General features: G+C 39.2%; 1 protein-coding gene across 4 annotated transcripts in view; it reads right to left on the reverse strand.

Moving 5' to 3' along the window:
* The window catches only part of Vps41 (VPS41 subunit of HOPS complex), a 153,511-nt gene that overhangs the window by 73,958 nt on the left and 57,617 nt on the right, over nucleotides 1–21,936 (reverse strand). For all 4 annotated transcript variants that reach the window (XM_034510345.2, XM_034510346.1, XM_076939332.1 and 1 more), the window contains 3 exons: nucleotides 13,672–13,746; nucleotides 5,115–5,177; nucleotides 2,228–2,293 (listed from right to left, as the gene is read on the reverse strand). In XM_034510345.2, coding sequence (XP_034366236.1) covers nucleotides 2,228–2,293; nucleotides 5,115–5,177; nucleotides 13,672–13,746 — 204 coding nt within the window. The remainder of the gene's footprint in view (nucleotides 1–2,227; nucleotides 2,294–5,114; nucleotides 5,178–13,671; nucleotides 13,747–21,936) is intronic.

Below are 21,936 nucleotides of genomic sequence, written 5' to 3' on the forward strand. Positions count from 1 at the left end.
TACTTAAAGAAAAAATAAGGTGCTGAATAGAAAGCTCAATGGTTAGGAGTACTGGCTATTCTTCCAGAGGACACAAGTTTGAACCTCAACACCCACGTGGTGGTTTATATGATTTGTAACTCTTATTTCCAAGGGATCAAATGCCTTCTAGGTTCTGAAGGCACCAGGCACACATCATATACATATATACATGCAGGAAATACACACACACACACACACACACGCATGTGTGTGTGTGTATTTGTGTGTGTGTACATATATATGTATATTATATTTTTTTCTAAAAAGGAAGATACATTTCTTAGCCCAGATATGCATAGAAATACATTCAAACAAAGCAACCATACACAAAAATATTTTTTAAAGCAAAGTATATTTAATAACCCAGACATGGTGGTACATGCTCTTAATCACACAGTTGTAAGGTAGAGAAAGACAGTTGCTCTCTGTAAGTTCAAGGCCAATCTAGTCTACATGCCTTATTCTAAGAACCCTGTATCAAAACAAATAAGCAAATAAAAAGTAATACTATATCTTCAATTAAATGCAACTACTTCAACAAAAGACAATAATGTAAAAACCATGTAGCACAGGCAATCTTTAAAAGTGTACACTGTGCCGGGCAGTGGTGGCACACGCCTTTAATCCCAGCACTTGGGAGGCAGAGGCAGGCGGATTTATGAGTTCGAGGCCAGCCTGGTCTACAGAGTGAGTTCCAGGACAGCCAGGGCTACACAGAGAAACCCTGTCTCAAACAAAACAAAACAAAACAAAACAAAACAAAACAAAACAAAAAAAGTATACACTGTGTGCAGAGAAGAAAGAGATGTTCTGGAGATTTCTACAACTACACCAAACCAATAAATTTTGAAAATGCCATTTAACTGAAGATGTCATCAGAGTTTATGAAAACAATGTAACATTTTACTATTTATGAAGTATAAATTTACATAATAAACTCAATGGATACAAGGAAACAAATCAATACTGTATAAAGGACACAAACATGTTTCATGAAGCTCCTAACATATAAGAGAAGTTATAATGGCCCCTAGAGAGAGCTCAGGAATGTTTCAGGAGCAGAACAGAAGTTGCTGTTGAGTACCTGCCTCGACCCTCAGCTAGCATGCAATCTCTGAGCTACTCTTTACGTTCAACTATTAATGAAAGCAACCTGTCTTAAGTAATGTTTAAAATGGCAGCAGATTAGTAAATCTTTACCTTCACTGAATTCTATCAGAATGTATGGGTCACAACTAAAGCTAAGCGATTTTATACAAACAAAATCTCCTCATCAAAATCTGCTTAATAACAAAATAAGAGGCATTTTAAAGTTATTTCTCAAGGTTGACAAACACAAGAAAGGCAGTTAATTTGTCTAAGACAAGGACAGTCATATTAAGCCTATGATTCCCGTTACTAACAACATAAGCATTTTGAATGATGTGAACCAAAAGGTGACGATGGGCTGCAAGATAGGAGAAGAAAGGGGAACTGCTTAGAAGAAATCAGAGTGTGACCTACACTCTGTGCCACAGAATGGCTTCCCAGGTCTGCCACATGGTCTTGAGAATGAGGAGATGCACAGTGCTCTTTCCTGCCACCTCACTCCATGTCATACCAGAGCACTAGGAGAGGGCAGGTAACTCACACCATAGAATATTCTAAATACTTTGGAAAGTGGGTCTCAAAGCTGTCAACTCACAGCTACATCACTACTGAAATAACTCAGACTACCTCTTTCTTAATGGCTGCATACAAAGTAATATTGTCATTTCTAGTATGTGATAGTATTTGTTATAAAAATGATATTTTAAAACTATGGCTAATAAAATAGGAAATAACTGACAATCAGCATGATTTTTTAATTTCGGGATTATTTCTATAAAAAGAAAGACGTTGAGGAAGTTTTACCTCCTCGCTGTTTTGAGTAGCACAGAAATCCTACAGCACACCATGAATGTGCCACTAAAGAGCAGCAGTAACTCTCCTCTCCCTACAGGAGCTTTGTCACAAGCAAGAGCAGCAATCCCTAATACAAGGACTTTGTTACATTTAAATGGTGCCTCCTTTTTATGGAAAGCCATTCATTTCAACACATCCGCTGTTTCCTACTTCAGAGGTGTTGACTAACTCAGGCTGCAAGTACCCTAGAGATCAAAGTCTCAGTCTCAGTACATCATCATTTGTCACAGGCCACACATCTGGGAGAGACATACAGCATTACCTTTTTCCCGCCGGTCACAAACTGCTTACAACTGGATCTCACGAACTGTGGGTGCACGGCAATGATCTACAAAAGAAAAAGTACCCAAGCTGGGTTTAAAAGTCACAGGTGAAAGTGTGTGACGGTCTTGCCTGTGGGCAGCATGATATAAAAACTGGATCTTGGCAGGACAATGAATTCAGGTAAGACTCTGAGACTGATGAAGATGCTCTGTGTGATAAAATGTCTTCTCTGAAGCAAAGGAAAGCTGTACAAGAATGAAGGGCTTTTGACTTCTGGCTAGCAGGGCTCCCTGAGCAGAATCCTCTCCTAAAGTCGTGCAGGGGAATGGACCAAAGAAGTGAGAATGTCTCAACCATTTGTAATGAAGGACACAGAGAACCCAACCATTTGCAGATCTCTCCAGGGCCGCTCCACACTGCTCCTGCTGGTGGCTTTGTGTCACGTAACACCAAGCACACAAGGTAGGTGAAGGAGGAAAGCAGTAAAGTGTAAGAGTAAAGGCTCCAGTCAGCCTGGCTCTTTTGACACTCAGCTCTTTATACAGGAGCTTCTCCTTTCTTACCTTTTCATCCCCAACTAGCCGTGAAATCGCAAACTCCCCAGACCTTCAGCTGAATATATTTTACATTTCTATAATTAACTAATATATTTCCTTCCTCCAACTGGACAGGTTAATAACTTCTCTATACTGCCATTGTCAGGGTAATTTAACAGACATGCTATCATTTTTGTGATACATTGTTAGTAAAACAACTCTGCCCTAACCCATCCTAACTACCAACACAGAAACACATGTTACATTCCTCCACATTCTTAAAAACTCTAAGAACCTTGTAAGCTCCCTCACAACATATAATGAGCATCTCTTCTCAAAAACATCTTACTGACACCCCATATAGATTCAGAAAGATGAGCCAGGAGCATTGATGTACTGGCTGCTCAATGAGCCTGCATCAGCTGTGCTGAGGCTCCCTCCCAGGGCTTGTCGCACTCATGGAAAGAACTCGAACCCTCTCCCTCCCTAAGCTGCCAATCTCACTACTCAGTGCTACTCTGCCAAATACTATTTCCTTCCGTCTTCACTCTCTACCCATTCTTCCATTAACCAAAACATAGTCTATGGACATTATGTCTTTGTATCAGCCAGATGGCATTGTTTTATGAGCAAATGTCTTGAATGAAGAATCTTTCCTTCTGCTTCTGACTCCATCTTCTAGGACTCAGTGGGGCTGCTGTCCTCACTAAGGCTATCAGCAAGCTCACAGGTACTGGGTTGAAACAGACACTGCTCTGCCTGCAGGCTGCTTTTAATAGCACTGCCATCTCCTCCTGGAAACACTCTCTTCTTGAGGCTCCAGTCACTAGCCTGCATTTTTTCCCAGCCTTCCTAAGAACTACCTCTCAGGCTAGTGGCTATTTTTATTTTCACTGCAGTCTTTTGGGAGCTCCAGAATATCAACATCAATCTTCTCTTTCAACCCTGTAGTTGTGAAGTGGCCAATATCTTTAAAAATAGTTTCTTCTCAACTCATGTCAAATTACCAACTGTGTTTAAGGGACAATCTCCACCACGAAGGCCAGCACCTATTCATAAACTTTCTGTAAAACCACCAGATGCAGCCCAGCTCTCAAAATTTCTGACCAACTTCCCAATGCCTTCACTCAAACTTACCTAATATAACTGAGGAGATTTCCTACAGCAGAACACTGGATTTCCTCTCTGCACCTTCATCTTTAACATCCTTCAGCCCACTGCCACTAAGGCCACAATATCCACCTCTTGAAAAGTGTCTCAATCTATTTCCCAATCTTGAACACTCAAGCTTGCTCCCTTTACTAAGCTCCTTAGTGCTTTGTTCAGTACACGACATCGGCCTTCTAAATTGTCTCTTTCCCAGCAACTCTTCTGTTTAAATCCCCTTCCTTTCTGACAAAGTCAATTTTCAAAAACACGTGTCAGATCTTATCTATCCTGTACTACTGTTCAATCAATATTTGAATAAACACGTGAAGAAAATCACCTCTTTTGAGAGTACAACAGATACTTTAGCCTGATAGATATCTCCAGCTGATCTCTGTGTCCTACCCATCAGACCTGCCATCTCTCCTACACAGTCACCATATTAGCCCTGCTAGAGCCAAGCTCCATCCACACTGCTCTTGTTCTTAGGCACCGGCCTATGAGATGGAAGCCAAGTTCCTTAGTCTGAAGATCTGGCCTATTGTAGTTGGCCTTTTATTGACTCTTTAGTCATCCATGCACATCTAAGCAAGACATTCTGCCACTTACTGGACACAGTTGGAACTTTCTGGCCTCTCCATTTCTCCCATGCTCTTCCACATAGAAGGCCAGTTCCCATCTACACCTTCCTAGGTATCAAAGCTTGGTCAGACATTTCTCAATCTATAAAGCTACCACTCTAAAACAAAACGCACCACCAACAAAAACCAGCTAAGCATGACTTCTTGTACCTCAGAAATTATTATGATTGTTTATGATCCTGTAATCTTAGTCAGAATGGGAAGTGTGTGTGTGTGTGTGTGTGTGTGTGTGTGTGTGTGTGTGTGTGTGAGAGAGAGAGAGAGAGAGAGAGAGAGAGAAAGGGAGGGAGACAGAACGAGAGAGAGACAGAGAGAGAGAGAGAGAGAGAGAGAGAGAGAGAGAGATTTAATACACTCAAATAAAAGCTCCCAGAGCACAGAGTAAGACCAGAGTCACAATCTCTGCATCTGCTCTCAGTCTTCACATTCAAGTGGCACCAGCACACAATGGACTGAACAGACACGTGTGTAACAGGATGATGAGCAGTGTATCCATTTCTACAATCATCCTCATCTAGGGGAGAAAACTCTTTCATGAGGGAAAACTTGCTTAAACACTTACTTTAATGGGACAGTCGAAAGTCTCGTGAAACTCTTCTCCAGAATACAGTCCAAAGACCTGCAGCTGAGAAATAAACAGAGCACATCAGTTTATCATGACCGTGACAGAGAAGGCTGAGTCAGCAAAGAAAAGGAAAGAAAGCAAAAGAAATGTGAGACATTCCAATGAGTCCAAGTCCCTGGGAACCCTGTGAAGTACCCAGTGCAAACTATCCTATCAGAGTAGAGCACTCTGTGTGAATGAAGCTTTTACAAGCATCTTAAAGAATAAGGCACATAGGCAGGGTATATGGAGAAGATAAAGGGAGCAAAGTGGAAAATAGTGTAATTATATTTTAATATTTAAAATAAAAATTAAAAAGGCTTTACGAGCATCACATGGATAGAACTCCCTTTACTCACTGGAGGTTTATTAAACAGATAATAAACTTTCAGAAATGAAGCAGATATAGACAAGTTGCTAACATTCTTTTATGAACTTCTCACAGGCTAATAGAACTGTATTCCTCCCATAGGCAGAAGGAACTACCTTGAGTCAGACATACATGGTTTACAGACACACATACATACATGTATACACACATACAAACATGAACACATGAACATACACATATATACACATGCATTCATACACATGCATATACACACCTGTACATACACACATTGATGTGGCAAAAGAATAACCTAAGTGAGATCCATTCCAATCTTATGCTGAATCTATTCTGTGCATAAATGAAAGTTTATAGTTGCCCCTCATCAGTGTTTACTTTCAAGTTATCTTAAACTGTTTTATTCAGTTATATTTCCCCAGCTTTTCCATCAGTCATGGAAGAAACACAACAAAAAAATAATTAGGTCTATTTTTATGTGTAGAACATAAAAGGATAAAAATCACATATTCTTAGCTTGACACAATTTGTGACATAAACCTGACCCTTCTACTCTCACCCAGATAAAGAATGAGAATTTAAGCAGCTGTCAGCGTACCTCTCATACTAGAGGCTGAGGCTGCAGAACCACGAGTGAGTCCAGCCTAGGAAAAAGCCAAGAAAAAGAGAGAAAGTAAGAAAAGAAAGAGAGGGGAAGGGAGGGAGAGGAGAGAGAAAAACAGAGGCTGGAAGGGGAGAGGGGGAACAAAGGAGGAAGAAAGGAATGAAGAGAAACAAAAAGAAACAAAGTCCAAGGAGCTCCTCTACTGTCCTTCTCAGTGAGTGATACCCTGAATCCCACCACCGCCTATCACTGTGCACAAGCCACACTGCCATTTAAGCCTCGCACAAATGGAAGCACATGCCAGTCCACTGCTGCCCTTTGCAGCAGTGCCGCTGCGAGCTTTCTGTATGCTGCAGTGATTGGCTCTCTGTAGCTGCTGTGAAGTTGGCAACTGCATCACAATTCATGTTCTCCTTCCACTGACGACACCAGATCAGCACTCTGCTGAACAGTGCTGCTGCAGGCATCCTTTCCTACTGTCCTGGTTAACTTACACATGTGTGAAGCCCACATAACAAGGGTGGAAATGTTAACTCACAGGTTATAATTATGTTCATGTTTAACAGATGAAAATATTTAATAAATCTGTTTCATTTATTTAAGAGTTTTTAGATGTTTATGAGTGTTTTGGCTGAATGCATGTTACATGTATCACATGACTGCCTGATGCCAGAAGAATCCAGAAGAGAGGACATCATATCTGCTGGAGCTGGAATTATTAGTTCTGGTTGGGAGCCAGAATGTGGGTACTGGGCACTGAACCCAATCCTCTGGAAGAGCAACAACTCTTAACCACTGAGCCATCTCTCCAGCCACAACAGATTGGTTCTAATAAATTCATACTCTTAGCAGAAGAACAGGAGAAGTATAGGAGTTTTAACAGAAACAGAACTAATGATGGTGTTAGGATCCTACTGACTGCCCCAGCACTTGAGATGGATTTGTTCTCTTCCTGGTCTCTAATAGAGCTTCTTTACTTACATAGAAATTCACCATGAGGCCATTTGCACATACCCTTGGTCTGAATGTCTGTACCCCTCAGATTTTTCTGTGAAATCCAATGTCCAAAGTAGTGGTATTATAGGGGAAGGCCTTCTGCAGGATGTTCCTGCAGGAATGGTTCACCAGTACCATTATAAAGAAATAAAAGAAACTAAGTAGGCACATTTGTCTGCCTGCTTTCGGACACTAATGCATCTTTCAAGCCAATGAGGACTCTGGGAGCAGTAGGGACATTCCTCACTACTGAACCCTGGATCCTCATATGCTCAGAGTTATCAGAAATAATGTTTTGTTGTTAAAGACTGCCCAGTCTAATAGCATTTTGTCAAATCAACGAAGTCTAATGAAATGTCTTTATGGTATCCTAAATAACAAATTCATTTTTTTGTACTCATAAAGACTATGCAAACTCAATGTTTTTCTTGCTTTAATATTCATAAGTTGTGAATGAATGATTCATTCACCTAAGCTTCAAGCAGAGAATTCTCTCAATAGACAAAGTCAGGCATTAAAAAATAAAGTCTTTCAGTAGGTGTGATGGACATGCCTAGGCCTGTAATCCAACAAGTAGGAAAATGAAATAGAATTGTTAATTTGAGGCCAGTCTGAGGCTACATACATAGACCTTGACTCAAATAAGCAAATCTTTGTTGTTCTTTCTGCTGTCGAGCCCAAGATCAACATGCCATAATGAGACACATGAAACTCTCTCAAAATGGATGCCAGGCATGGCAAACACATGATACTGCCACCATGGCTCTAACTAATGGGAGGATACGAAGGCACTTCCTAGTAACATGGGTAATATTAAATTGTTGACAGAAAGTCTCAAATGCTCGACTACAATAGTCAGTTCCATTATCTGTTTTTTTTTTTTTAATTATTGGATATTTTATTTATTTATTTACAGTCCCCCCAGAAACTCCTTATCCCATCCCCGTCCTCCTACTTCTATGAGGGTGTGCCTCCACCCATCCACCCATTCCCAACTCTCTGCCCTTTAATTCCCCCCACTCTAGGGCATCCAGCCTTCACGGGACCAAGGCTCTCCTCTCCCACTGATGCCCGACAAGGCCATCAACTACATATACAGATGGAGTCATGGGTCCCTCCATGCATGCTCCCAGGCTGGTGATTTAGACCCTGGGAGCTCTGGTTGGTTGGTATTGTCACACTCCCCATGGGCCGCAAGCCCCTTCAGCTCCTTCAGCCTTCTCTCTAACTCCTCCATTGAGAACCCTATGATTAGTTCAATGGTTAGGAAAGTACGTTTTCACATGAACGTAAAGAAGAGCAGAATAGGATAACAACAATGAAAAGTTGGCTCTCAAACTGTGAAGAATGAGAAAGTCTGCTCTGAACTAAGAGAGCTTTCCTGAGAGGAGAAATAAAGAAAACAGGGTATTCATCTGAATACAGATAAGTACCACTTAGAAGTTGGGTGAGCCATGATCTCTTGAAGACCAGCACTTTATCCCTATGGGAACCTACCTATTGACTGAAGGCCAGACATGACAAACACAAGGGGACAATGCCAAACAAGCTCCAAAGAAGCAGACACTGGCCCTCAGGGCTGTCCCTGACAAGCCTCAGAGAGCCTTTTAACAGTTAAAGAACACTGAAAAAGAGACAACTTGGAGAAGAGCAAGCTGAGTCCTCAGGTAAAGCTGGTCACATACTCGAGGCAGGAGAATCTCAAGTTCCAGGCCAGCCTGAGCCACAAATGAGACCCTTTCTTAAAAACAAGATAACAACACTGCCACTCCAGATGCACTGAGCATACAGAAATGCAAGGAAACTCCCATACCTTCATAAGTGACATCTCAACAATATTAGTGGTGACAGTCCTACAGTCTTTTGTAAAACTTCAGATGGACGCTGTGCTTCACTTCAATGATGTCATGTCCTAAGCTAGGCACTCACAAGTTACACTACATTAACAGTTCCACTTCTCTTCTCTGTATTCTTTATTTATTTGGTTACTGGTCACTGGAGATAATACTAATCTATAAAGGGAATCCAGTCAATGATAGCCTAGAGTATTGACTTCAAGAAAGATCGAGGTTGAGATAAAGATCATAAAATTAAAGGTCACTATAGAAAGTTTTCTTTGAAAATGGTACTCACCATAGCAGTTCTAACAACCTGCCACAAAAACTTCTAGTGTGTGTGTGTAGGAGAGGGGAGGGAGGAGGGAAGGCGGGACGGGAGGGAAGGAGGAAGGGAGGCAGAGAAACAAAGAGAGAGACACACACACAGAAAGAAAAATGAATGTGAATATGAATGGATGAGTAAGAATTTCCAACAAGTGGCTAGCAGCCATTCTCCTGAAAAGTCTTACAAGAGTTTCCATGAACTAAACACCCAAAGAGCCACATGAATTTCAGAGATATGAACATGCCTTACCTGCCACTACGAATGAGATGGGAGGGTATGTGATTAACTTTACCATGGAATTATACCAAGTTGCCAACTGTACTACCAGGCAGTAGCCTGCCAAGTACCCAGGAACTATGACTAAGGTAGGCAAAGCACTGTAGCACCCTCCCAGCTTCCAGACAACAATAGGTCAGGAGGTAGCCAAGGGCACTTGTGTGAGCTGGCACTTCATCTATCTTGGGCAGGAAAAGGAGAGATTACTGCTGTCCATCCTGTTCATCAATGCAGAACATTTGAGACTAAAAGTGGTCGGAAGAGAAGCTTCACTTCTTTCTAGCAAAGCACTTCACCAAATTCCTCAAATCAAAGATGTAGTTCATTTGAGAGACTTTCTTTTGGATATAAGAAAGTGATTGTATAATACTCCATGCTGGCTATATATAGTCAACTTGACACAAACAGGAGTCACCTAGAAAGAGAAAACCTCAAACGAGGAGCTGTCTTCATCAGTTGGCCTATGGGCATGTCTATGGGGAATTTGGGGGACTGATTATTGATATGAGAGGCCATAGCTCATTGTAGACAGTGCTAGCATTGAACAGGTAGACCTGGGTTATACAAGAAAATAAGCTGAGAAAACCATGAGGAGCAAGCTGGGAAGCAAGCCAGTAAGCAGTGTTTCATAATCTGAGTTCCCTCAATGATGGACTCAGTCACAGCCAAATCAATGCTTTTCTCTCCAAGCTAGTTTTGGTCACAATTTATCACAGAAACAGAAAGTATCTACTACTTCAAAAAAACTTCAAAAAAAAAAACTTCAAAAAAAATATCAAGTCAGGCTCTTCAAGTGTCTGCCAGGCACTGAATCTGTTTGCTAGCATGGTTCTAGCTAGGATAAATTAAAAAAATAATAATAATAACAACAACAACAAAAAAAAAACCCAGAAATATACTTAAAATTTGTAGAACACCATTCCAAAGACTCAAAGGGAGAGAAAAAAAAACCCAATGCATTTAAGCATGTCCTAATAGCACAGAAGCCAAAGGACAACCCAAAGGCTATTTGGAAACTTCAACAAGAGGAAAGATATCTCTGAAGCTACAGTGGGGTGATGTCAAGAGTGATGGTAACTGGCATTAAAGGGGCAGTTAACAGCTACCACATGGGCCTTCTCTTTGGAAACTATCCCAAGTGGCTGAAGGTAATTCACTGAGTCCTCATAGTAGTCAGGACTCAGTGTGACTATCCCAATTCACAAAGGAGGAGGCCAACTGAGGCACAGGCAGGAGAAAACAAGCTTAGGTAAGAACACATAGAAACATAGCAGTATAATTCAAAACTGAATTCCTAGACCATACTGCTTGATACCCAAAGAAAAACCAAAAATGCAAAACGGCACATACATTCACATTCAAAGGGAAAAAAAATAATGTTGGAAGAAAAGCCAATTAAATAAGTAAAGAAGTTGCTTGCCCTCCTCAGAGAACCAGAAGCACAGGACCAATGTGATGGCAAAACAAGTGTGCCAGGAGTGAGTCAATGCATCTGATTTTTCTTAGAAGCTATGCATTTTTAAGACAGTGAACATCTATTTATCCTGCCACCTAAATAAAAGTTTAGGTAGAATAATGCAAGTGGGGAAAAGTTCACACTGCAATGGAGTAGAAAGGAAAGTCTGGAAATAAAGATAACTAATTAATATACATCAGAGCCAGGATCCACAAGTTTCCTGTGCAGGCTTCTCTTTGTGCACACAAGCCATCTGAGACAAAGAAGAGAGACCAGGGAGACCAGGAAATACACCATCGTTAAGGCAGCTACATTCTGCCTCTAAGCCAACACTGCCTCCAGCCTCAAGTTATTGAATTTCTTTGAAGAAATAAAAACAAATAGAACTGAAGTAATAATCAAAATTATAACTAAAGTAAACTTTCCTGAAATGAAAACAATACTTTAGTATATGGATCAAAAGGAGTTAGTACGTTCCAGATAAAATTAATGGCAGCAGATAAGAATTAGATGTAACACAGCAACCAAATTGCAAAGGTCATCTTTATAATTTTTGGTTTTGTTATTACTAGACTCAAAAGTATAAAGGACAAGAGTTATTTTTGGTTTATTAAAAAGCAAAAATAGGCTGACAGCAGGTATGCTACAACATGTCAGAATAAAGAGGGAATTATCTCTAAAATCTGAGAGAAAAATCTATCAACTCAGAATTTGTTTTGTATACTCTGTATGACGGCATCCTTCACAGATGAGAAAATAAACCATATCCTGAAAGTTGTCTACAAACTCATGCCACCAAAATGAAGCTACTGACAAAAACTGTGTACACCTCCTACCTCACAAGCTGAGCACTGGAAAGTCATGAGACAGAACGTGAGTAAAGTCCAAGTGTCAGAATGATGACTTCAAAAACCAACACAAGTATCAAAGATTAGCAGTGAAATAAATATAACTGTCTGAATATGAGTCTTAATAAGACAATAAAAGCAAAAACCATAATAGCCATTCAAAGACAGAGTTGACTTTGATAATTAATCACTTTATACAACATTTTATACAGCCTCTCAATTTTTACAACACTGACTTCTGGTCAGGGCGGACTTACATAAATATAGGTACTGGGAGATTTCTATATAGTTCTATTAATGCTAGCAAAAGATATGAAAAAAAATACTTTAAAATACATCATAGATCTAAAAAAACATGACAGATATACATTCTTCTAAGCCAGGAAAGCATAGTGTTTGCTAAAAGGGCACTTGGGAACTCTCAGGCCATCACACTGTGGAGCAGATGGAATAATTAAAAGATTTGACTTTGACACATCACTAATAATTCTTGAACAGCCCAAGTGCTGGGATCCCTAACCAATGTTTCCAATTAAAAAACTGAATACTCTTACTTGCTCGGGTAGTCTAAGGAAACTGCTATCTGCTATAAGTGCAAAAATAATGATTGGCCTTTGAGTAAAAAAAAAAAAAACTAAGATTAACTTTCTTTACAAATATATGCACAAAGATGTTTGAACCATATATTCTTTTCAACTTCCACATAAACCAATAATCCCCTACACACACACACACACGTGTTCATCTCAAAATTTCACAAGGTAAAAGTAGTAGCATCCTAACTGTGTTTCAAAAGACTTTTGGGGTGAGTTGAGCTTTTGTGCTGCTCTTGTTAATAGATGAATGGACGTTAGTGTCTACCTAACTGCTGATAGATAGAAATGGGTATAACCTCTTTCGCACTGAGTATATTGTTTTTCATTTACTCACTTTAATGTCCCATTGAATTCACAGAACTTAAACTGTATAAAATTAAATGAAGAAATCTCTAATCACTAAGAAATGCATAAACTTATATGATGATTTTAATGCATTCTCTCTTAAACAGCTATTTTAGAGAAGTAGCTTGAATACTCTGCATTAGAATTTTATCTCTGCATGCCAACATTAGAAAAGACTTCCATCGACTTAAAAACAAAGAAGATATTCTTGCAAGTGGAAAATCAATCATCACAGCCACTAAATGTCACAGCATACCATCAGCAAGAAGCACTGATAGTTGTTAGCTGTACACTGCACAAATGATGTATGTCTTTGGTTCAGGAAGTAGGTGCCAGGTTTTTAGAAAACTGTACATATATCGATTTTACATTTATTTAATGTGGCCATTGTAAGACACTTTATTCTTCTGATAAACTATGATTGCTTATCAAAAGATTCTATAATTCAAAAGTAACATTCATAACTTGTGTGTTAAAATGAAAACCACCAGCCCACAGAAATCATGCCCACAAAATCCAATTTTGTGGATTTATGGCAGAAAAGCATTAAACTACTGTCTTGAAGGAACTGCAGACTAGTCACTGAACTCAAAGTGGCACAGCAGTAATGATTAAGGGAGACACGTCACGCTGCCACAGCTGTTAATCAGCTTAATACTAGTTAGGTTATTGACATTCTTGTAATTACTTTTCCTAAGGCACATTTGGGCAAAATATATTTTATTTTAATTATGAGCAACCAAAAGCAAGTCCAATACTGAAAAAGAAAAATCAAGGCTCTCTGCACACAGGTGTAAAGTAAGCAGAGAACATCCAGTCTCTTGTGTGGGCAAAAGCTAGCACTCAATGCCCAAGCAACTTGCTACATGACCACTTCCCACATACCTTGCCATCCTCTGAACACACTCCCATGTGTTCACCACTTTCATCCAAGCTGATCTGGTTTATCTTCACAGGACTCTATTAAAAACAAACAAAAAATGGCATGTACCACTTTAGGAAAACATATTAATGATTAGGTGTCTTTCCCCTTTATAAAACTGACATGACATGAATTATCAACTTCATGAATTAAGGTATACTTTTACTGAAATGAAAATGTTTACATTTCAAAAACATAAAGCAAACAGAGCTATGTTTCTACATTCAGCATGAACTCAGAATGCCACGGTGTTCACAGGCTTTTTTTCACAGACTTGCAGCATAGGGAAAATGTTACTTCTCAGAATCTTATATTTATTTTCATCTGGTTTACCCTTAAAATTTTCTTTCCCAGCCAACATCTATTAAAAGAACAACAACAACAACAAAGTAAAACTGGAAGTCAGCATGTAAATTCATTTTTTTGCTTGTTTTGGTTTGTCTCGCCAATCTGTTTGTTCCCTAATGAATAACCAGATCAACATTTCATTTATAGTTTATGATTAATATTTCATTTTAAAAAACTATAGTCTGTATCACATTAATTAATTTTGTAATCCCTAATTTTAAATAATTTTAAATTTAATAACATATCACTATTGATGTATTTTCTAAAACTTAAATATAAAAAGTGAAATTTAAATTTCTATATAGCCAGTTGTTCATTTACTAAAATATTCATACATGGAATTTCTAATAAAGTTGAAACTCAGTGACCACTGTCAGCATCACACAAAAGGTTTTCCTTCAATTCCTAAAAACTTACAGCTTCCATGTACCTTCTAAAAGCTCCATAGCAGCAAACCATCAAAAGGAAAGTTGAGTCCACAGAAGTTAGTTAACAAAAAAGCAACAAGTACAGTTTAAAATCACCCCATTTGCCTCCTTGATGATAAAGGGAAATTCACAAAACCAAACGCTCAATCTTCAACAGGAAAGTGTCTCACAGTCATTAAGGAAAGGTCAGGCACAGCAAGACCCGCACACTGTACAAAGGCTATATACTGACTGATTCCTGGGACAAGTTCATAAGTATTCTGGCTACAGAAACCTTTTACATCTGGATCCCTACATCACCACATAACATTCTGACAGGTAGTCCAAATCAGCTAGCTCTAACAGTTCCTGGCATATTAGTCAAGAAAAAGGTCGTGCAGGGCGGTGGTGGCGCATGCCTTTAATCCCAGCACTTGGGAGGCAGAGGCAGGCAGATTTCTGAGTTTGAGGCCAGCCTGGTCTACCGAGTGAGTTCCAGGACAGCCAAGGCTATACAGAGAAACCCTGTCTCAAAAAACAAAAACAAAAACAAAGGAAAAGGTCCCTGGAGACAGGTGACCCACTTCACAAGAGGATAAACTGAAGCCCATGGTAGAGAACCACAGCAGATGTAAAAGCATGTGAGCATAAACAAGGACTGAAGATGATAAGTACTGCAGAGTTAACAAGGAAAATGAAAAGACAGAGGAAGTCTGCCCTGGGAAAGCACACAGCAGAACAAGGCTACTAGGCTGAGCCAAATTCTGAATGCCAGCACCACATACTTCTGGGGATAAGCAGCTCTTCAAGTGGGTCATCTTCTGTTCTGATCTGTCATCACACAACATTTTATATCAACTTTACTCTTGGCAAGTATAAGCTATACAGACCCCTCACTGTACATTAACTACCATCTGTGATAACTGGCTTAAAATATATCTCCATGGTGGGTGTGGCCTACAACTTTTTTTTCTTGATGAATGAAGCACTGCCCACAAGTGACTATAAAAATTATATTAGTAGGCCAGAGTAATGGCTCAGTCATTAAAAAGGCTAGGGTTACAATGAAAACATCAAGACTATGTCACTGAAAATTAAGTAAAATAAAATTTGTTCCCTCAGTCATAGTAACAGTATCAAGGCTTTGAAAACCATACAGCCTGTACTGAAAGACACAGAGACCACATTATCTTCCCATTGCAGAAAACTCCAGAGGACCATATATTCTATACCTACAAAACTAAATCCAAGTGCTGGATATAACCAACGAGTACCAAGACTCCATTATGAGGCCTTTACACAATTTACTTATTAAAACTAGATTTTCATCTCACAATATGCCAAGTTTTATATAGTCTATCTCTGGATTCTTGTTACTCAAAGGGCCATGACCTGTTCAAACAGTCTCTGAAACATACTTATTGTCCCCCAAATGGGGCATATGCTTTATCTGATACCCAATCTTTGGAGAAAGTGGTGGGCTAAGAAGAGGTGTCTCCATCTCACATAAGGAAAAATGCAGCTTCAGTTTCTATGTGTGATTCAAGACCTAACAAGTAGCTAGGGCATCGGACAGTATCTCAAGAGCAGATCAGCCAAATTTACTGGAACATACCTTGCAGAAACTGCATCAATCCATTAAAAATACTACATGGAAAAAATCTACAATGTATGACAATGTTCTCAATCTATTAGCAATAGACATCTTAAAACTCTCCTCTCAGCACCTCATGGATCCTCCTCCAAAACTGACCATATACTAGGTCACAAAGCAAGCATCAACAGATTTAAGAAAATTGTATCACTGTGTCCTGTCAGACCGCCATGAATTAAACCTGGACTTCAACAACAGAATTACTGAAAAGCCTACACATTCATGAAAATTTATCAACATTCTATTCAATGATCTCTGGGTCATGGAAGAAATAAAGAAAAAAATTAAAGACTTTCTAGAATTCAATAAAAATGAAGGCACAATATATCCAAAATTATGGGACACAAGGAAAGCAGTATTAAGAGGAAAGTTCATAGTACTAAGTGCCTCCATAAGAAAATTAGAAAGTTCTCATATCAGTAATTTAAAAGTACACCTGATATATCTAGAATAAAAAGTAGCATTATACCAAAGAGAAGTAGAAGACAGGAAATAATCCAGGCTGAAATCACTCAGTTAGAAACAAAGAAAACAATACAAGGAATCAAGGAAACTAAGAGCTGGTTCTTTGAGAAAATCAACAAGATAGACAAACTCTTAGCCAAACTAACCAAGAGACAGAGACAGTATCCCAATAACTGACCCTGAGAAAATTCAAAGAATCATTAGGTCTTACTTCAAAAGCCTGTACATCACAAAACTGGAAAATCTTAAAAGAAATGGACAATTTTCTAGACAGATACCATTTATACTATTTGCCAAAGTTAAATCAACATCAGGTAAACTATTTAAACAGCCCCAATACTCCTAAAGAAATAGAGCTAGCAGTCATTAAAAGTGCCCCAACAAAAATAAATAAATAGATAGATAGATAGATAGATAGATAGATAGATAGATAGATAAAGAGTCCAGGGGCAGATAGTTTTAGTACATTAGTCTACCAGACTTTCAAAGAAGAGCTAATACCAATACCCTCAAACTATTCTACAAAATAGAAATAGAATGAACACTGTCAAACTCATTCTATAAAGCCATAGTCACCCTGATACCTAAACCACACAAAGACTAAATAAAGAGAATTTCAGACTGATTTCTCTTACGAACATTGACACAAAAATACGCAATAAAATATCAAATCAAGGAACCCATCAAAGACACCATCCATCAAGATCAAGGAGGCTTCATCCCAGGGATGCAGGGATGATTCAATATATGAAAACCCATCAACATAATCTACCATATAAACAAACTGAAAGAAAAAAATCACATGATGATCTCATTAGATGCTTAAAAAGCCTTTGATAAAATCCAACACCCCTTTATGTTAAATGTATTAGTGAAATCAGGGTTATAGGGCAAATATCTAAATATAATCAAAGTAATATACAGCGATTCAATAACCAATATCAAACTAAATGGAGAGAAACTTAAAGTACTTCCACTAAAATCAGGGACAAGACAAGGCTGTCCATTCTACAGTACTTGAAGTCCTAGCGAAAGAAATAAAACAACTATAGGAGATCAAGGGGATAAAACTGGAAAGGAAGAAGTCAAAGTATTGTGGATGATATGATAGTATACATAAGCAATGCCAAAAATTCTACCAGAGAACTTCTACAGCTGATAAACAACTTCAGCAAAGTGGCTGGATACAAAATTAACTCAAAGTAATCAGTAACCCTCTTTTATACAAACGAGAAACAGGCTGAGAAAGAAATTAGGAAAACAACACCATTCACAATAGCCACAAATAATATAAAATATCTTAGTGTGACTCTAACCATGGAAGCAAAAGATCTGTATGACAAAAACTTCAATTCCCAGAAGAAATAAATTGAAAAAAAAATCAAAAAATGGAAAGATCTCTCATGCTCATGGATAGGTAGGATTAACAATGAAAATGGCCATCTTACCAAAAGCAATCTACAGATTCAATGCAATCTACATCAAATTTCCAACACAATTTTTTTATAAATTGTGAAAGAACAATTTGAAAGAACAATTCTCAACTTCATAAGGAAAAACAAAAAACTCAGGATAGCCAAAACAATTCTGAACAACAAAAGAATCACCATCCCTGACCTCAAGCTGTACCACAGGGCAATAGTGATAAAAACTGCAATGATATTGGTACAGAAACAGACACGTTGATCAAGGGAATTGAATCAAAACCCAAAAATAAACCCACACACATAAGGACACATGATTTTTTTTATGAAGTAGCCAAAGTTATGCAATGGAAACATGAAAGCATCTTCAACATATGGTGCTGAACTAACTGGATGTCTACATACAGAAGAAGGAAAATAGATCCATATTTATCACTCTGCCCAAAACTCAAATCCAAGTGGATCAAGGACCTCAACATAAAACCAGATACATGAAATCTCACAGAAGAGCCATTTTCTTCCTTTCTCCCCACATGTTCCCAGCCTGCCTCTTCCCTTCTTTCTCTTTCTTCTCTCTTTCTGTCCTCTGTCCCCTTTATTTCTCTGTCTCTATTCTCTTCCCCAGACCCCCTTCCCTTGTCCCAAATAAACTTCATTTTATACCAGAAGAAAACAATTCTCATACAAGAGAAAGAGGGAAATACCCTTGAACACATTGGTATAGGAAACAATTTGCTGAACAGAACTCTAATGGCTCAGGCTTGATAAATGAGACCTCATGAAACTGCAAAGCTTCTATAAAGCAAAAGACACTGTCAATAGGACAAATCAGCAGTCTACAGATTGGGAAAGGATCTTCACCAACCTGATATCTGACAGAGGGCTAACATGCAAAATTTACAAAGTCAAGAAGTTAGACACTAACAACTCAAATAATCCAATTAAAAAGTGGGCTACAGAGCTAAACAGAGAATTCTGAACAGAGGACTCCTGAATGGCTGAGAAGCACTTAAAGAAATGTTCAATGTCCTTAGTCATCACAGAAATGCAAACCAAAACATCTCTGAGGTTCCATCTTACACCCATCAGAATAGCTAAGATCAGAAACTCAAGAGATGGCACATGCTGGTGAGGATGTAAAGCAAGATGAACACTCCTCCATTGCTGGTGGGAGTGCAAACTTATACAACCACTTTGGAAATCAATTTGCCAGTTTCTCGGAAAATAGGGAACAGTTTTACTTCAAGACCCAGGTATTCTGCTTCTGGTCATATAGCCAAAAGATGCTCCAAAATTCCATAAGACTTGCTCATCTATGTTCATAGCAGCTTTATTCGTAATAGCTAGAAATTGGAAACAACCTAGATGTCCCTTAACTGAAGATGGATGAAGAAAATGTGGTACATCAACATGATATAATAATAGTCAGCAATTAAAAACCAAGACATAATAAATTTTTCAGGGAAATCAATAGAACTTGAGAATATCATCCTGAGTGAGGTAACCTAGTCCCAAAATTACCTGCATGGTGTGTATTCACTTACAAGTGGATATTACTCATAAAATACAGGTACCATGTTGTACTCTACAGACCCAAAGAAGCTAAATAAGAAGGAAAGCCCAAGGAAGGAAGCTTCAATCTCACTTATAAGCGGGGAATAGAATAGTCATAGGAAGCAGATGGAGAGAGGAAACTGGAAGGGAGAGGGGATGAGAAGGGGGGTGGGGAGATTCAGGACCAAATGTGGGGAAGGACAGGAGAGATGTCTAGATGGCCATGGAAATAATTGGAAATCTGTGACTGACGGGGATGAGGAGATGGGGGGCGGGGTAGGTGGGGGGCAACTCCAGGATGAGACAGAGGCTATAGACTACATATATACGTGTGTGTGTGTGTGTGTGTGTGTGTGTGTGTGTGTGTGTGTGTGTGTGTAGAGAGAGAAAGAGAGAGAATGAATGTATATACTCTTTCAAAGGATATGGATTCCATCCCCATACTCATACAGTGATTTATAACTGTCTGTAACCCTACTTCCAGTGTATCTAGCAGCTGACACATACAATGTAAACATACATACATTCAGGGCAAAGCACTATATACATAAAATAAAAACAAATCTTTTTTTAAAATATGTTTCTTGATTTATATTCGTCCAGATAACACACACACACACACACACACACACACACACACCAAGTCACTTATTTTTCTTCAAGTTGGTTATTGCTTTATAACCTATATTGTTACCTTAAATCTCTCCAGAAATCATTTTATTTTCCTGCAAAAGGGTACCAATTGAGTTAGCCTCAGTATTAAATAACTTGCCCTCTACTCCTAAAAGGAAATGTGTTTACCAAACAATAATTATTTATATGCAAAGATAACTTTCTGTTGCAACCACGTTCCTATCATTTCTACATTGATTTAGTCAGGGAATCCACATGAAATGTGTTCTGGCATCTTAGGAAGGCACTCGAAATAGAACCCTTCATTGCCCTTAGCTTTTCTCAAGCACCTGTCCTACTATTTCTGCCTCTCCTTGGCCCTTAACACTGTTTGTTTAACTCAGTCATCAGCTGCAAGCTCACTAACTCAAATATTAATTTCATGATTCTTCAAAGAATAAAAAACTATTAATTGTACAAATCCTTTCAAAAAAATAAGGAAATGCTCCTCAACTTACTTTACTAGCCCTGGATAGCCCACAGTAACAAACTTTAGCAAGAATATCATGGAAAAAGTAAAATCAAGGACCTAAATGGACAACCAAGAAAAAGTAATTAGCAAAACCAATACATAAATTAAAGCAAAGTGTATTCCTAAACTGCAAGTATGGTTTAGCACAAGGATGACACAGCACTAGTTTATATATTAGTAAAAGAGAAAATTTGTGGAACCATCTCACAGATGTAGAGAATGTCTAACAAAACTCAACGTTCATTTTTTTCAATATTTATCTCTAATCATTTTTTACAACCCAGTTGTTATCCCCATCCTAGTCCACCCTCTGACAGCTCTTCATCCCATTCCTCCTTACCCTGTCTCCAAGAGCATGTCCCCACCTCCAAACTCTACCCCCACCTCACCAGGCCACCCCATTCCCTGGGGTCTCAAGTCTCTTGAAGGTTAGGAGCATCTTCTCTCACTGAGGCAAGACCATGCAGTCCTCTGCTGTATATGTGTCAGGGGCCTCACACCAGCTACTGTATGCTGCCTGGTTGGTGGCTCAGTATCTGAGAGATCTCAGGGGTCCTAGTTAGTTAAAACTGCTGGTCTTCCTATGGGGTTAGCCTACTCCTTAGCTTCTTCCAGCCTTTCCCTAACTCAACGACAGGGGTCTCCAACTTCAGTCCATGGGTTGGGTATAACTATCTGCTTCTGTTGCAGTTAGCTATTTGTTGGGCCTCTCAGTGGACAGCCATGCTAGGTTCCTGTAAGCGCACCATAGTATCAGTAATGGTGTCAGACCTTGGAGCCTGCCCTTGAGATGGATCCCAAGTTGGGCCAGTCACTGGACCTTCTTTCCCTCAGTCCCTTTTCCATTTTCATTCCTGCAGTTCTTTTAGATGGGAACAATTCTAGGTCAGAGTTTTTGACTGTGGGATGGCAACCTATCCCTCCACTTGAGGCCCTGTCTTTCCTCTGGAGGTAGATTCTACAAGTTCCATCTTCCCACATTTGGACATTTCACCTAAGGTCCTTCCGTTTGAGTCCTGAGAGTTTCTCATCTCCCAGATCTCTGGTACATTCTTGAGGGTCCCCCACACCCCCACCACTCCACACCCCCACCACCAAGGATGCATATTTCCATTCATTCTGCTGGCCCTCAGGGCTTCTCTCCTGTCCCCACCCCCAACCCCAATACCTAATCATATTCCCCTTCCCACAGTGTTCCTCTATCTCCACATCCTCACCAAGATGTGCTGTCA

Source organism: Arvicanthis niloticus, chromosome 8, assembly GCF_011762505.2.
Source record: "Arvicanthis niloticus isolate mArvNil1 chromosome 8, mArvNil1.pat.X, whole genome shotgun sequence".
Lineage (NCBI taxonomy): Eukaryota > Metazoa > Chordata > Mammalia > Rodentia > Muridae > Arvicanthis > Arvicanthis niloticus.